This window comes from Mastigoproctus giganteus, chromosome 1 (assembly GCF_048544385.1).
Source record: "Mastigoproctus giganteus isolate SK-2022 chromosome 1, ASM4854438v1, whole genome shotgun sequence".
NCBI lineage: Eukaryota > Metazoa > Arthropoda > Arachnida > Uropygi > Thelyphonidae > Mastigoproctus > Mastigoproctus giganteus.
In genome coordinates this window covers 253,407-271,560 of record NC_143575.1, presented here as the reverse complement: position 1 = coordinate 271,560, position 18,154 = coordinate 253,407, and the positions used below count along the sequence as shown (strand labels likewise).

At 44.0% G+C, this 18,154-nt stretch overlaps 1 protein-coding gene across 1 annotated transcript in view; it reads left to right on the top strand.

The window, feature by feature from the left end:
• Positions 1-18,154, top strand: part of LOC150090475 (uncharacterized) — a 95,094-nt gene that overhangs the window by 60,121 nt on the left and 16,819 nt on the right. Inside the window, exon 13 of the mRNA XM_090378055.1 lies at positions 168-288. Coding sequence (XP_090234181.1) covers positions 168-288 — 121 coding nt within the window. The remainder of the gene's footprint in view (positions 1-167; positions 289-18,154) is intronic.

The following is an 18,154-nucleotide window of genomic DNA, read 5'->3' as shown; positions in this document are numbered from 1 at the left end:
AATGGGTCGCGCATTTCCTTTGAGAACTCTCCTCTCTAGCGGGAATATTCCCACCCACCCCCTCATCCCCACCCATCCCCTCACCCCATCCCTTATCCCGCATTATGCGGCATTTGTTTCGTTCTAAACTGAAAATGCGATCGCTGATTTGTCCACTTCCGTTGCAGCTCGACTTCCTGGGCGAAGTGGACATGATGAAAAGGTTTCAACACCCCAACATTGTCCAGTTGCTCGGCGTGTGCACGTCCGTGGAACCGTACTACGCAGTCATGGAGCTCATGCTGAATGGTAAGCCAGGAGGGTAAATGCCTTCCCCGTTCTGTCTTTTTCTATTCTTAACTGAATCCACGGTTGGCTGCAGGAACTGTCGTCACATTTATTTATTCATTCAGTTGGAGATCATAATCTCACTCAGGGACGTATTCGGGGGTGGACAGAAGGGGCAAATGCCTCCCTTAACCGTGCATATAAGTGTTCCTAGGTCTATTAAAAAAAAATAAACTGAAACCTGGTTGTCATGCCCCCTCCCCCCTTACGACGATACCTGTGTGCGGTAGTGATCATCCCTGAACAGCGAGATGCTATCGGGTTTACATTAGTTACGAGTGAGTAATTGCAATGATGATCATAAGACTGGAGACCAATAACACTGAACAACGAATGTTTGGGCCATATCTTGTTGCGGCATGAAAGTAAGTTTACTTTACACATTTTGAGGTCCTAAACACGGAAATGGTTCTTAAAATGGCAGATTGGCTCTTGTTTTCGAAAAGTAGGTTTTTCATATTTACAAGAGGTATATTTTTATTTATATGGCAATAAGATGAGCTACGACATTTTTTACCAAACGGCTCCTCCGTAGCCAGCAGCAGCACACGCTTCTTGATTAGACCGGGGTTCGAGTCCGTGACCACCAAAATACGGACGATGCTGAAAGGTCAGGGAATGACCACCGCATATCCTCGGAGCAATATGGCCTTAGTTCCTAATGCTTCTAAAAACCAAAGAGTACCAAACACGGGACTTTTTTGCCTTTCTGTTTCCGTAGCATCCCTTTCACCATCCAACAATAATCGGCTAATGTGGCGGCACTCCATTTGCTTTTGTAACTTTAGTCCATCGCCGCGATGTCTTGATGGAAGCGCTCACCATGTTCGTCGCTAACAGCACCACAGTTTGGCGGAAGAAATCCAGGTGTGAATGCAAGAAATGCATCTTCGATGACACGCTGCACCGCGGTTTTTAGTAAGAAGTAACGAGATCTTCCACAGGCTGCCTGTAGTTGCCGGCTTTAACATTTTCTTAGAAGTCGAAACATTTCGAAAGGCTTTCCACGCTGTTTTCTCGCTATCACCAAGGACATTTTCGAACATAGTCTTTGAAAAGTTTCATTATTTTTGGACCAATGTAAACGGCTGTCTTAATCTTTTCTTTACTAAGTCTTAGGAATTTGTCTCGCAAGTATGTGAATGCAGGACCGTTCACTTCCAAAGCCTTCACGAAATGTTTCACGAACCCCGGGTTGATGTGCAGTGGTGGAAGGAAAACGTTTTGTTTGGATGTACGGGAGGTTCAAATGCTACGTTCTTCTTTCCAGGTGTTAATGATTTTCGTTGAGGTAAACTCCTCGTCACATAGTCCATATCCTTGACACAAGTATCCCACTCGCAGAGAACGCAACAATACTTAGTGCAGCCCTAATAAAATGGCCATCACCTTTAAATCACCAGATATCTGCCACTCGTACTCGGGACAGTGTACCTATGAGGATGTTCTCCATGGTTGGTGTTTCTTTTTCGTGGACGACATACGCAAGAGGTATTGAAGGCAGTATATTTCCATCGTGTAATAACACAGCCTTCGGGCTAACCTCCAAGCGTCTATAAATAGTCGCCATTCTTCGGGAACGTGCCTCGTGTTCATTGCTACCATTAGACCATCAACATCCTCACAAACAATGAGTTCACCTTCTGTTTCATAGAATTTGTCATAGTCTTCATTTCGAGTACGAAATGTCACTTTTGCAGAATGATCTTACAATAAAAATAAATAAAATAATCTAGAAGATTCCACTGTTGTAGCCTCGAGGCCAAAAGCTCCGCTTTATTCTTCCGCAGTTCGAGATTACTGATGAGGTCATTAAGCTCACTTTCTGTGACCTTGTGTGTTTCGGAAGGATAAAGGTTTGGACAAAATGGCGGATCCTTGACGTAGACGGCCGCTGTACTTCGTGTATATCAAGTTGATGTTCATCGATGTCTTCGTCAGAGTGTACAGAAAAAGGGTCGGGTGTTTAGGGAATAGGTAGTACTTTCCCGTGAGGCACGGGAAGAATTGTAGATGTCCACTTTTTCTTCATTGCCATCCCTTTTCTAATAGGAGGCGCCATACAGAAGTAAATCTGTGACATGAATTTTTTTATTATTATTAAAATCAGTTTATTTCCCAAGAAACCTTTAGCATTAATAGAGGCATTTGATGCAAGAAAGCAAGCTTATGCAGCATCAGCCAAAAAAAAAAAAAAAAACCCACTTCCACTTCACCCCTCAGACCTTGGATCACCCCGGGACGGCTCTGTGCCAGAAGGGTGTGAATATTTACAGACTAAGGTGCGAGGAACACATCTACAATAAACAAGATTACATGCGTGCTCGACCCGAGACATATACAGGATTAAATATACAAAATACACAATAATATACAAAATATATCATTGCACAAAGAAAAAGTCTTTGTCAAATACCAATAGGCAAGTTGAAAAAATAAAAAGTCAGTCGTGTCCAGGAGCAGATGGATATCATAGATTCATTATCTGGTAGCAGTTCTTGAGGATTTCCTTCCTGTAGGGCTTGTCTTCACAGAACCTATCAGGGTGGATTCTAAATTTATTGAAGATCCGAAGATAATTGGCTGGAAACATTCCTCAGGGAATCAATGCTTGACAATGTAGGACGCAGAGGGAGAGAGGAGTCCGGGTGCTCCCCTCTTGCCCTCCTCCGGCCAGAGATTAATGTGGATACAGATGGAGCATCAATTCGCCCCGTTAGAAGCCGTGCAAGCGTGAAGACATTTTTTGTCATGATGATATGTCTCCAGGGAGTGGTGCCCACATTTGCTTGTAGGATCGATCTGGAGATAGTTAGGAGGTGGCCTACCATCCTGTTCATCCATCTAAATAACCAGTACTCTAAGCTCAGATACTTGTGAAGATATAAGGGAGGGGCAGATGACCAAATTTCTGATGCATAGAGAGGGATCGGCGTAATACACCTCACGATGTGCCGAACAAGCAGCGCTGGCTGATGCACACCAACGAGCTCTTGACGCACTGCCCAAAGAGCAGCGTACATCTTCTGCTCATCCTGGCAAAGTGAGGCTGAAATGTGAGCCCAGGTGAGGCCGAGTTCAGTACAAAGTGTGTTGAGGGTCAAACGGCACCAGGAATTTCTCCCATCTCCGCGAGTGTACGCTGTATCGAGGGACAGTACACTGTCAAGACCAGAGATTTAAAAGTGTGTGGATCATGTGTTGTATAGCATGTTGTGCCCATTGTTCTTCTGGCCCGTTGGCCGTCGAGTCCCTGATGGGACGCGACGTTGTCCGTACTATGCCAACGAGCGAAAGCGGGGATGGCAGGAGGAGGAGGAGGAGGACAACGAGCCGTCTCCCCCGCTCCAAGGAATAGGAGTGAAAGCAGCTGGTCAAGGTTACCAGCCCAGATCGCCATATGGCTAGGTGCAGCAATGTGCTGCAGTCATTTCTGAGTTCTTGCATGGTAGTCCTGTTGTCTTCATCAGGTTGTCAAATGCCTGTGCTGGGTGATGTCTAATCGCGTGGTCAGTGTTATTTTTTTTAGTTGGTCACTTCCAGGTCAGGTCCAGTTACCTTATTCATGTCATGTTCATGTGTTGAATGATATTGTCACGTCAGGTGGATACATCTGTGGGTTGTCATAGATTGTCACTATGACAACCCACAGGTAGACTCAGTGTGAGGTTTAATTCCTTGGTGGTTTCACCCTGGTGTCAGTTCATCTGGATAGGTTTCCGTGGTTGTGTAGACTCATGCTGGTCTGCACAGCATGGTTGTTTATTGCAGTGGTTGAGGCTGTGGGAGCGTCCTTCTCCTTGTGAAGAGGTCCTGAGCCAGCTGCGGGAACGCCTTGTTTGTGTCGACTTTAGTTATGGCGAATTCTTCTTGATTACGGAGGTTAAGCTGTGTTCTAGTGATGAACATGAAATAGAGGTCTTCATATAGTGAGCAACTGTACATTAGGTGCTTTCACGTTCACCGCAGAGGCAAAACGGCGTATCACTCAGGACAAATCCTTGGAGTTTCTCTAATGGCCCCGTGTCCCGTCAGCAGGTAGGTGGTGTAGAGTCCTGTTGAGAACCATGGTGGATAATCAGGATATACCAGCCGTATGTTGGGTAGAAATCTTCTAGTTACTGCACCTTTGCTGCAGGTCTTCCAGTGGGCTTGCCAAGTTTGTTGGAGGTAAGCGGAGAGACGGTTCCTTTCTACTTTGGGATCGTTTGACAGATCTATGGTGTAGTCGAGGCATGTTGCCGTTCTGCCTTTGGTCAGTTGTTAGAATAGTTCATGTTTAACAATCTCCAGGTCCAGAGGGAGGGATCCCGTTAGGGCCTGGAGTGTGTGGGTACTTAGTGTTACATGCTCTCGAGATGGTTGTGAGTGTGTGTCGCTGCGTAGACCAATTTTGTCCGGTTCACTGCAGTAGTAGCTTTGCGATACCATATTCCAGCAGCGCTGGTAGTAAAATAGCTTTATAGTAGAGGCTGAGGATTTTTCTCCTCAAACCCAATTCCTTGCGTGTGATTCGCGCAAAAAGCGCCGAGTATCCTCTAATTTTCTTCCATAAGTGCACTATGTGGTATAAAGCTTAGGTTCGGTTCTTGTCTAGTACGACTCCAAAGTGCTTTAATTCGGTGGTAAGCTTAATTGTGTTACCTTGTGTCTTGATTTGAGGGGGTCGTCTGGTATCTAGGGCTCCTTTTAATAATATAGATCTTGTCTTCGAGGATGAGATCTTCAAGTTATTGCTGTTGGCCTAGTCCTCTATAGCTTCTATTGCTCTGTTCGCGGTGTTCTCCAGTTGCGCCCTAGACCTCCGAGGCAGCATCAGAACCACATCATCCCCATAGACTAGGGGTACGACGTCGCAGAGTTCCAAGTTCAAAAAGCCGTCTAAAACCAGGTTCCATAGGAGTGGACCCAGGATTGAGCCCTGTGGGTATCCTCTGAATACTCTTGTTACTGAAGAATATGGTGCTGTGACTGTCACGAACCTATTCGACAGGTAGGATTTCATGACTTGATGCAGATTTCATGGTAGGTTGGCCTTCCGGAGTCAGGCTAGGACGCTTGGCCACCATAAAGTGTCAAACGCCCCAGCAAAGTCTATTGCTATGACCAGAAAGTATTTCTGATCTGAGGTAGTTCCAGCATTAGTAATATTATCCAGGGTTGAGCATCCCTTCCTAAATCCATATTGTTGGGGTGACTGGAGGCCGGCTGCAGTGTAGTGGATTCCTATTCTGTTTCTTAATAGCTGCTCAAAGAGCTTGCTCAGGACTGATAAGAGTGCTATGGGTCTGTACGACCCCAGAAGGGCTAGTTTGTTGGGACTTTTGGGAATGAGGCACAAGTTTGCAGTTTTCCAGGCCAGGGGAAACAGGCCTTCTTTGAGGCAGTGGTTGTATAGGTTAAGAAGCACCTCTGGAATGATTTCGACGGCTTTCTTAAAGATCTCTGGCTTCAGAAGATCAGAGCCAGAAGACTTCTTGTTTCTAATCTTCATGGCAGCTGTTTCCAGTTCAGGTTTTTGGTGAAAGATTCTTCTGTTGCAGTCGTGCAGTAGGTATCATTGGCTGCACAGAGGGTTATCTGCTCTGAGGTAGAGGGGGAAAAATGATCTTGAAACATGGTATCCATGATGTTAGTACTTGTTTCCTGCCAGATCCGAGTATAAGTACCCTGTCGTGTCTTCGTCGCTGGTATGGTCTCACTCTGTATACCACACCCCTGGGTGGTATACAGAATAACCCAGGAATGATAACCCAGTTATCATTCCTGGGTTATCATTCCCAGTGGTAGAGACAAGGTGTTCCCAACTGCGCATCTTACGCTGGGGTATGGTTGCAGTGTACAGGTTCCTTGCATCCTGGAAGTTCTGTCTTAGTTCATCCGCTGCCGGCTGGGAGCGCCTTGCCCTCTGGAAGAGTTTCCTTCTCCTGTGCACTTCCTGCCTAAGCTTCTGGAGACCACCAGGGTACAGCCCCTGGGGTTGGGTTTTTCTTTTTAATAGAGGAGTTGGCAGCTTCAGTGATGAGACCAGCGTCCGTAATTTGGTGCTGATCCGGGCTGAGTCCAATGATGTTCAGCGATTGGGCTGCTGTGATCACTGTGGCTTGGAAGAGCGGCCAATACGCCTTCTCTATGGCATGTCTTGGCTGTGCCTGCCTCACTGCTTGGTATCGGCTAAGTGGGCGTTGGAGCTCAAACGTGGTGGTCCGATGTGGTCCAGCTTTCTTGGACGGTCCACGATGTTAGGTGGCCAGCGAGAGATCTGGTAGCCAGAGGGATATCGATTGTGGCCTCCCTCTTCGAACTAGAGATTCTTGCCAGGTTGTTTGGTCGGTTGAGGACTGTGTACGGACTATTCGCTAAGTAATCTTCAAGTCTTTGCTCGTTCTGTACTCCACGTCTATCTGGGGTGTCGCTGAACCACGCCGGGGAACTGCAATTCACATCAGCTCAGTATGAGAGGTCACTTTTTGCACCGGCTCCCCACTAACAAAGATTTGGATATCATTTTTGACTCTTCTTGGTTATCATCAGTTGCGCTGATTTGGAAGGGCTCAGATACAGCCCAATTGTGACAAGATAACTTTCCAAGCTCAGTATCTGTCTAGAAGCTTGTTGGTTGATATCATGAATGTGATGATTATGATCTGATCTCACGTAGAACTTCAGATCGTCAGCATAAGAGGCAAAGTTAGGATTCTGGGCTAGCAAAGGGTACAAAACTGCTGCAAACAGGATAGCTGACAGTACGCTTCCTTGTCGGATGTCTCGTCCGACGTCAATAGTTACCTGAAAGTCATTGTTGTTGTTGTTGTTGTTGTATTTGGGTTTTCTGGCACAAGGGCCTCTTGGGCCATATTGTGCCTGTTCGATATTTGCTTATCACTAATTTCTCATGTTATTGTGATCATAGGCTATTATAAAGATTTATCTGTTTCAAATAAGTAAACAGTTCCTCCAAATTTGCATCATTGCCAAGAATCTGCAATAAGGTAATCGGTTCCTTCAAATGGGATAGGGATGTAAAGGTTGATTTTCTGGTAGTTGAAAGTTGGGGACATTCAATGAGAATATGATATATTGTCAACTGAGACTGGCACAACAAACACTGAGGAGGGTTCTCTCCCATAAGCAAATACAGATGAGTTGGATGTGAATGTCCAATGCGGAGCCTTGCTAGAATTACTTCTTGTCGCCTGCTTTTCCTAATACTAGATGTCCACAATTTTGGCTCTTTTTTTATCTGCAGCAGTTTATTATTTATTTGAGCTTTCCAGAGGTCAGACCATTGCTTCCTGCATGATGTTTCAATGATGGATTTGTAGTCGGTGTAGGGCACTGTTTGTTGCCTGGAATTGCTTGAGTCAGGTTGTTTAGCGGCGGCGTCCGCTTGTTCATTACCTGGAATGCCTGCATGACCAGGTATCCAGCAGAAGGTAACCTTCTGGTTGGCTTTTTGACAGTAAAATAACTTGGACCGTATCTCTTTAAGAATCGGATGTGAGGGCGACATGGTAGTTTGAATGGCAGTGATTGCGCTTAAGGAGTCTGTGTATATCAGGGATTGCTTTATACAGCTGTTGTGTATTCTATCTAGAGCTAGTTTAATAGCAAATAATTCTGCAGTATAGATAGTACATTCCGTAGGAAGAGACACGGCATCTGAAAAGGTAGAAGAAACTGCTGCAGCACCAACGGCTGCATCTGTTTTGGAGCCATCAGTATAGATAGGTACTTTATCTGAATTTTCCAACAAATGAGTTTTATGGAGCTGTTGATAGTTTATATTTGCCAGAGAGGATTTTCCCCATCTTGAAAAGAAATTGTCGCAGATAGGTGAGAATTCAGTCCAGGGAGTTTCAGGAGTAGCAAGGTCTTGGAATATGTTGTGAAATATAAGACCCCAACTGATCGTGAGTTCTTGCAGTCGAATCCCTGCAGGGCGGTTTTCATTAGGCTTATTGTGATATAATTCAGCATATTGAGGATCAAACAGGTACTGCCAGCTAGGGTGGAATGGCATGCTTTTAATTTTTGCTGCATACTTACACAATAAGGATTTTCTCCTGAGATGCAAAGGGGGTTCATTTGCCTCAATATACAGGCTGTGGACCGGAGATGTTCTGAAGGCTCCCACAGCTATCCTAAGAGCACTATGCTGTATGGTGTTCAGACGTAACAGTGAACTTTTCCTAGCGGAGTCATAGACAGGTGATCCATAGTCTAATCGTGATCTTATTAAAGCTCTATACAGATGAAGGAGAGAGCTTCTGTCAGCACCCCAGGACTTAGCAGAGACTGCTCTCAGGATGTTCAGTTTTTTTAGACATGTAGTTCGAAGGAAAGCAATATGGGAAGCAAAATTAAGTTTGTTATCTAAGTATAACCCCAACAGTCGGAAACTGTTAGTGACAGGAATCAGGTTGTTTTTTAAAAATATTTCTGGATCTGGGTGAAGTTTGCGTTTTTTACAAAAATGAATTGCACTAGATTTCTTTTCTGATAGGGAATAGCCATTCCGCAATGCCCATGATTCAATTTTAGCGATGGAAATTTGGAGTTGTCTTTCAATGGTGTTCATAGATTGGGATTGACAAGAAACAACGAGGTCATCAGCGAACATATACGATTCTACTGTATTAGGTACATCCTGTGTCATGTTTGTAATTCTTATTGAAAATAACGTCGGGCTAAGAATGGACCCCTGAGGAACACCCTCCTCTTGTTCAAATGATTTAGATAAATTGTTCATGTATCTAACCTGAAATGTTCTGTGGCATAGGAAGTTTTGTATAAAGTGGGGTAAATGACCTCTCAAGCCAAAAGAATGAAGATCTTGAAGTACACCGTATCGCCAGGTGTTATCAAAGGCTTTCTCAATATCAAGATTGATCATGACCAGATGTTGTCCCCTTATAAAGGCATTTCGGATGTTTGCTTCTGCTTTTATCATTACATCTAACGTGGACCGGTTCTTTCGAAACCCGTACTGATTGTTATTTTGCAAGTTGTTAGTTTCCAGGAACCACGTTAGCCGCCTGTGAACCATTTTTTCCAAGACTTTGCCTAAGCAGCTGGTCAGTGAAATCGGCCTGTAATTATGTGGAAAGCTGCGATCCTTTCCTGGCTTTGGAAAGGCTAGTATAATTGAGTGACGCCATGAGTTTGGGTAAATATTTTCTAGAAATATTCGATTGTAATATTTTAACAATACCCTTTTTGTTCTGTTGTTTAGTTGGCTTATCATGATGTAGTAGATCCCATCTGGCCCAGCAGCACTACTGGAAGTTTTATTGAGCGCCCCTAAAAGTTCTGTTAATGTAAATGGCTGGTTGTACGGGTGTGAAACTCTGGTGGAGAAATTGATCTTATGCTGCTCTGATGATTTTTTAATTTTCTGAAAGAGTGGATCGTAGGTGGATACACCTGATATACTGGCAAATGATTCGGCTAAGGCATTTGCAATTTCTGCCGGAGAGGACAACTCCTTTCCTTTCCAGTTTAATATTGAGGATGGGGACTGGACATATTTGCCATCAATTGTTCGTATTTTCTTCCAGATGAGTCTGATATCTGTGTCCTTGTTTATACTAGAGGAAAAGCTAATCCATGCTTCTCTTTTTGCTTTCCTTCTTATTTGGCGGAACTTAGCTTTCATTCTTTTAAAACTAATTAGGTTACTGGTTGTGGGGAATTTGCGGAACAAATTCCAGGCCCTATTTTTTTGCTGTTTAGCGTATGTACAATCCGGATTCCACCAGTAATTATTGTGTTTGCGTTTCCCAGGCAAGGACTTTGGTATTGTAGAGTTGGCAGCTTGTAATATTTGATTAGTTATATGTTGTGTGACATAATCTATGGGTTGAAGTTGAATTATTTCATCATCTAACTGAACATTTGAAGCATATTCATTCCAGTGTGCCCTACGAAATTTCCATTTGGAGCGACCCGGCAAAGGGGAGTTTACCCGTGTTTGCAGCTTGCAGAGAATTGGTAGATGATCACTATTTAGTGGATTTTCAAGAACAGACCACTCCGTATTAGTACATATGGAGGGAGAGCAGATTGAAAGGTCTATAGCACTCATGGATCCTGTTGAAAAATGTATATAGGTAGGCTCTCCAGTATTCAAAAGGGTAAGTTGGCACACATCGAGAAGATTTTCTATTTGTTTACCTCTTTTGTCGATTGTTGGAGATCCCCACAGCGAGTGATGAGCATTGAAGTCTCCGAGTAAATAGAAAGGAGGTGGTAGCTGGTCTATTAGATTTTCTAGATTTTCTGAGGAGATTGAGGAATTTGGGGGAATATATATAGATGCTATTGTAAGAGTCATGCCAATTTCTGCGCGCATTGCCACTACCTCAAAAGGAGTCTGAAGAGCAACAGGTTTAGATGGAATATTATTTCTAACAAGAACTGCCACGCCTCCACGAGCTGGCGAGTCGATACTCCTATCTCTTCTGAACATGGTATAATTTTTAATGGTAGGACACACTTGTGGATTTAAATAGGTTTCTTGTAGGGATATACATGCTGGTTCATAGCGGTTTACGAGATCATGCAAGTCATCTTTTGCATTACGAAAGCCTCTACAATTCCACTGAAGAATTCTTTCCATTATGCGTTCTTGTTAGTTGTTTTTGCTTCTGACAGTTTTTTGGTTGTAGCTTGTTTATACCTCTCTATTTTTACTTTGTCTTTCTTAGGAAAGAAAGGACGTGTTGTGTCTATCTCATCAGTTGCGTGGAGTTCTAAAATTCCATCATCTGAATTTTTCTCCTGATCAATATCCATTTCCGTTGAAATCCGTGGATGCACCATTGGGGTTTCTGTAGCTTTTGGTTTCATTGTTGACGCATCGGCTGGAATGGAGATTGGAGTATTGCTGGCTTGTTCAGTTGTTTGTTGTGAAGGACACTGTTTGGGAAGAGTGAGTATGGATCGTGCCCAATTCGCGATAGATGTATTAGGAGGAACTGTAACGTCCGTTTGGATACTTACTGATTGCACCTGTTTGGCAGCTGTGGCATACGTTCGCTTTGGCTCCATTTTGATTATTTCTCTTCTCGCCTCTGAATAAGTGACTTTGTTTTCCACTTTATATTTCTGTATTTTTTTCCCTTGCTTCCATTGTTCGCATATTTTAGAGAAAGCTGGATGATTCCCTTTACAATTTGGGCAATTAGGAGTGGTAGCATTGCAATCGGATTGATTGTGGTCTTTCGATCCGCAGTTAGGACATATTGCCTCACCTCTACATGCAGTCTGAGAGTGTCCATATTTTTGGCACTTATAGCACCTGATTGGGTTTGGGATGTAGGGTCGGACACGGCAATGGAGATAGCCTGCTTTGACAGATGTTGGTAAGATGGGAGAGCTAAAAGTGAGGATTATGCTCCTTGTTGGAATGAGAGTACCATCTTTACGGGTCATGATTCTCCTGGCTTGGATGACTCTTTGTTCTCGTAGCTCTTTGACTATTTCCTCCTCTGATACGGTTAATAAGTCCCATTCTGCAATTACTCCCTTGGAGGAATTTAAGGTGGCATGGGGAGTGACTTTTATTGGATGTCCGCCGAAAGTTGTCAGATTTAATAGCTTTGCAGAATGCTGGGATTTCATGGTCTCTACCAGAAGATCCCCAGACTGGAGTCGCCTTACTGATTTTGGTGAACCTGCGACAGCCTCTAAGCATTTTTGCACAAGGAATGGGGACAATTTACTCAAAGGCTGGTCTGATGTAGAGTGCAGTATGAGAAATGCTGGTATCTCCTCTTGAGGATTTGTTTTCAACCTCTTGGGTTGGGAGAAGTCATCATCGGTGTGTTTAGTCGCTAGTTTTGAGCTCGGAGGCTCTAAAGGTGGAAACGAATTGTTATCCATCTTTGCTCCTTTCAGCCCCGGGAGAGTGGATTTCTTCTCCCAGGTCGGCCCCGCCACGGGGAGGCAGGAGCAGTGCCGCTAGAGTGACCAAGCGGTATAAGAGTTAGTATATTAGTTTAAATGAAAAAAAGAAAGGTGATTTGCCTTTCTGAAACTTACTTACAGATCGTAAGTCTAAGTTTACTAGTATTTAATGAAAACGTAAGAAAACTTTTTTAACTGAACAAAAACTGCAGCTTCAAGAAAAACGCTCTAGAAATCACTGAGAATCGCTTGATCCCTATAACGCTTGGCACCCGGGGCCGAAAGTCATTGTGGGTCACAGTCAGGTGTCTAGGAAGTAAAATAGACTTCAAAATTTGAAGTAAGGTTTCTGCCAGGCCGAAGTAGTGTTTCAGAATGTTAAACAGAGCTGGGAGGTGTATTCTGTCATAAGCCGATTTAATGTCGAGGAATACGATACCAATCTGTGATTTGGTGTTAAGGATGCGCTGAATTCTGAAGACGGTATCAAGAAGATTGGTAGCTGTCGATCTCCTGTGCAGAACGGTATGCAGGTAATTGGGCCTGTGTGCAAAGCAATACTGGGAAATTGTTGGCTGAATTACTTTTTCAAAAATTTTGAGCAAAGAACAACTGATGGAGATTGGCCGCAGGTCTTTAGGAGATTTGGATTCCTTGATCTTTGGAATGGGCTTAACATGGTAAGTTCTCCAAATTGAAGGAACTATTCCAGATTGCAGGATTTGTCTGAAAAGGTGAAGTAGAAGGTAGACTATATATGGGCTGCAAATTTCGATAATAAAGATTGGGAAACCATCGGGACCCACAGTAGCTTTGTTGGGTAGTTTATTAATGATATCAATTAGGGTCTCTCTAGTTATTTCTATTTCAGTCGAGTGTACCCTAGGTAACCAGTCCTCGTGCGGGGAGAGAGGAATCAGTTAGGAAAATCTGCTTGCTGTAAGCTGAACTCTGCCCAATTCTGGACAAGCTTTTGGTCAATGGCTAGAGGATGATGTGAAAGGATCCTTCTACCACTCTTCAACCTATCGAGAACAGCTTGGTTAAGGACGTGCCTTTTCTTTTTCAAGAAGCATGCTGTTTCTTTCTTAAAAATGGGAAGGTCTAAGAGAAGTTGGGTTTTCTGCCATTTCTGGTAGGCCTCCTGCTTCTTGATGAAAGCAGTCTTAGTTTCCTTGTTAAAACCTCTATTAAAACCTACGTGGTGCAGCCAGAATCTTTGTGATTCTGGCTGCACCACGTAGTGCAATTAACTTCAGTTGTTAGGATAAGAGCATAATGGCATCCTCCAACGGCTCAGAATAGAGACGCCCCCCAGTCAAACCCAATCAAGCATTGGAGAGTGATCTCTGGCTTCAGATATTTAGTAGAGAAGGCTATCCTAGGCAACTCAGCGGAGTACTCGTCAGGGAACCCAAGGGAATTGCTCTGTAAGGATAGTTTACATGCAATTGGCGAGTGATCAGATTGGAATTGTAAGTTGCTAGATAGGAGTTTGATGTCTTGCAAGTTGTGGAAGATTTGGTCCAGAGCTTCACTCGCTCTAGTTGGTTGCGTCGCTAACCGTGTAAGGTTAAAGGCCCGAAGAGTGGCATCAAGGGCATCCCCATGCCTGGGCAGGAGCAAGTTAAAATGACCTGCTACAAACAGTTGGAATTTTAGGCACTAAGTTGGTTGCTAACCACATGAGCAGCTCAGCTCTAGAGTCTTCATTGTGGTCTGGAGGAAAGTAAACCAGGCAGCATTGGATTTGGTGAAGAGGACTCCTCAGCGTAGTGCAGACTGCCTCGAAGTTATTTGACTGGCTCAAACGAGTCCTTATTGACGGGAATCGATCGTTGAACAGGATTTCAACACCTCAGCCCCGCCCGTTAATCCTGTGATTCCCTATGTATTTGTAAGGGGGGGGGGGGGTTAAAAGGGGTAAGATCAAGCTGTCTATCCGGCGTTAACCACGTTTCTGTAAGGCAGATGACATCAAACTCATTAAGCAATAGGAGAGTCTGGAGACAATGAAGCTTGTTTTTCAGGCTGCGAACATTCTGCATAAACCAAAGAATCTCTCCTTCGTGTGAACCTGGTAGCAAGTCATCCTTTTGTAGTTATGGCTGTTTATCTCGACTGGATCTGCTGTAGGCGATCTCTCTGCTACTCTGTTGGAACGGTTTGATGAGGGAGCCTACCAGCCAGCAGCCAAGACGATATGCTTTGCATTCGCAGAGCAGGAGATGATAAAGGAAGAATAGATCGGATATCTAGTTTTGATAGCCTTTGTGTCTAAGTTGATCCCATGTTCTTGGGCAAAGAGTGCCCTGATACTTTCCGCTTTTGTTGCTGGTCCGAGTCTGAAAACAAAAATTCTCTCTCGGGTCTGGACAGCTGAAATATTATATATCTCCTCAAGTCTTCTCGACAGAGGGACCGAGGTAGGTTAGTCGGAACCGACCTATTAGGCCCCTGGGATGGAATTCTGTTACCCTGTGTTTTCACAGTCAAAACACTTTGGGTGCCAGCCATTTGTGGGTTATGCCTGGGAAATTGTGCATGAGAAGTAAATTGACCAGAGAGACAGAAAGCATGCGCTTGGGCGTAGATCCGCTCCTCCCTGTTTTGATGTGGGGTTTCTTTCATCTCCATGTTGTAACAGTGATGAGTCTGGCTCAGAACTTGGCTACCAGGCTTCTCCTAACGTCTTCTGCAAGGTCGGTGCAGATTACATTCACCAGGAATCATACACTTGTCCTGGATAAAAGGGCTGCCAGCCTCGTAGGTCGGACCGCGCTGATGGAGACTGGTGTGAGGGGGATGAGTACCTAAAGAGTTCGACATCACGGCTGGGGCTACGATCTGTTGAGTTGTTCTGTAAGCAATAAGAGGCGCACTGCAGATTTCTGAGATCTGATGTTCCTCGCTGGACACGCCCAATTTGAGTTGGGAGTCTTGGAAGTGCAACATCTGCTTCCTGTCAGTGTTCCCGAGGTTCCTGATGGTCTGACTAGAGGGAAAACAGCATTCACTTATCAAGATTTTGAGATCCCTGAGTTGTTCATTTAGTCCGAGCACTTGGTCGAGAATTTCCGCATTTTCGGCTCTGAGTTTACTATTTTCGTCATTGAGGCAGGCAAGAGAGTCGATTATTGGGGACAGAACCTCCCCGAAAGTGATCTTGAATCTTTCAGGGAGAGCATTGAGTATAGACGTGTTGTCACTTAAAGCGCTTTTAATTGACAAACTATCACAGGGGTTTTAACCTGCAAGCTCTTCGTGGGGGCGGCAGGAGCGGTATCAAACTCCCTATCCGAAAAAGCAGTCTTTCCCAAAGCATAAGCTCGAATCTTCAGGTGTTCTCGACGCACACGACGCAATACTACCTTCAATTGAACTGCGCACCTCAAGATGGCCAGAGGGGTTGGATGGGGTTTCTTTTGCAAGAGTGATAGTGGATATCTCTTCCTTCGAGATGTCCGCGCTTTTTGGGTTACTTGCGCAAAGGTGGCAGGTCCGTTTTCTTCTCCGTTGTTTTTTCAACCTTTTTAACTTTAGGTGGCTGGCAATCACGACAGAAGATTCTACGACACATAACACAAAGTAATGCCAGGGCCTCGGATTTGAAATACATGTTAGGTTTTTGAAGCGCGTGTCTTTAGGAAGTGAAGTTGTAATTTTGGTCTCTCCTTCTCTTCCCGCTGCATAGAATGTTGTCAATGTCGGGAGGATCCAACGTGTGTGTAAACAGATGACAAAGGGTTATAACATTCCCTGTAACGATAAGGTGTTTCCACGGTGTTATGTTCAGGTTTGCAAATAGTACCGCCTTGGAGATTGTGAAGGACTTCCTTACGGCCCCAGTTTAGCTGTGGCAGGTACGAGTATTCTAATCCTAGATGGCGTTTCAGGTAGGATGGCGGCGCAGATGACCAAATTACTGATGCGTACATAATGACTGGGACGATACATCTCTGGGCATACTGGACGACTTCCATTAAAAATGCCGGTGAGCTCTTGCCGATTTGCCCATATAGCAGAGAAATACTTGCTTCTGGTGTCTGTGCAGTGTTAGGGGGGGGGGAGGAAAGTAAGGTTTTGGTTGTTGTTGTTGTTGTTGTATTTGGGTTTTCTGGCACAAGGGCCTCTTGGGCCATATTGTGCCTGTTCGATATTTGCTTATCACAAATTTCTCATGTTATTGTGATCATAGGCTATTATAGAGATTTATCTGTTTCAAATAAGTAAACAGTTCCTCCAAATTTGCATCATTGCCAAGAATCTGCAATAAGGTTATCGGTTCCTTCAAATGGGACAGGGAGGTAAAGGTTGATTTTCTGGTAGTTGAAAGTTGGGGACATTCAATGAGAATATGATATATTGTCAACTGTGACTGGCAGAACAAACACTGAGGAGGGTTCTCTCCCATAAGCAAATACAGATGAGTTGGATGTGAGTGTCCGATGCGGAGCCTTGCTAGAATTACTTCTTGCCGCCTGCTTTTCCTGATACTAGATGTCCACAATTTTGGCTCTTTTTTTATCTGCAACAGTTTATTATTTATTTGAGCTTTCCATAGGTCAGACCATTGCTTCCTACATGATGTTTCAATGATGGATTTGTAGTCGGTGTAGGGCACTGTTTGTTGCCTGGAAGTGCTTGAGTCAGGGTGTTTAGCAGCGGCGTCCGCTTGTTCATTACCTGGAATGCCTGCATGACCAGGTATCCAGCAGAAGGTAACCTTCTGGTTGGCTTTTTTACAGTAAAATAACTTGGACCGTATCTCTTTAAGAATCGGATGAGAGGGCGGCATGGTAGTTTGAATGGCAGTGATTGCGCTTAAGGAGTCTGTGTATATCATAGATTGCTTTATACAGCTGTTGTGTATTTTATCTAGAGCTAGTTTAATAGCAAATAATTCTGCAGTATAGATAGTACATTCCGTAGGAAGAGACACAGCATCTGAAAAGGTAGAAGAAACTGCTGCAGCACCAACGGCTGCATCTGTTTTGGAGCCATCAGTATAGATAGGTACTTTATCTGAGTTTTCCAACAAATGAGTTTTATGGAGCTGTTGATAGTTTATATTTGCCACAGAGGATTTTCCCCATCTTGAAAAGGAATTGTCGCAGAGAGGTGAGAATTCAGTCCAGGGAGTTTCAGGAGTAGCAAGGTCTTGGAATATGTTGTGAAATTTAAGATCCCAACTGATCGTGAGTTCTTGCAATCGAATCCCTGCGGGGCGGTTTTCATTAGGCTTACTGTGATATAATTCAACATATTGAGGATCAAACAGGTACTGCCAGCTAGGGTGGAATGGCATGCTTTTAATTTTTGCTGCATAATTACACAATAAGGATTTTCTCCTGAGATTCAAAGGGGGTTCATTTGCCTCAATATACAGGCTGTGGACCGGAGATGTTCTGAAGGCTCCCACAGCTGTCCTAAGAGCACTATGCTGTATGGTGTTTAGACGTAATAGTGAACTCTTCCTAGCGGAGTCATAGACAGGTGATCCATAATCTAATCGTGATCTTATTAAAGCTCTATACAGATGAAGGAGAGAGCTTCTGTCAGCACCCCAGGACTTAGCAGAGACTGCTCTCAGGATGTTCAGTTTTTTAAGACATGTAGTTCGAAGGAAAGCAATATGGGAAGCAAAATTAAGTTTGTTATCTAAATATAACCCCAACAGACGGAAATTGTTAGTGACAGGAATCAGGTTGTTTTTTAAAAATATTTCGGGATCCGGGTGAAGTTTGCGTTTTTTACAAAAATGAATTGCGCTAGATTTCTTTTCTGATAGGGAATAGCCATTCCGCAATGCCCATGATTCAATTTTAGCGATGGAAATTTGGAGTTGTCTTTCAATGGTGTTCATGGTTTGGGATTGACAAGAAACAACGAGGTCATCAGCGAACATATATGATTC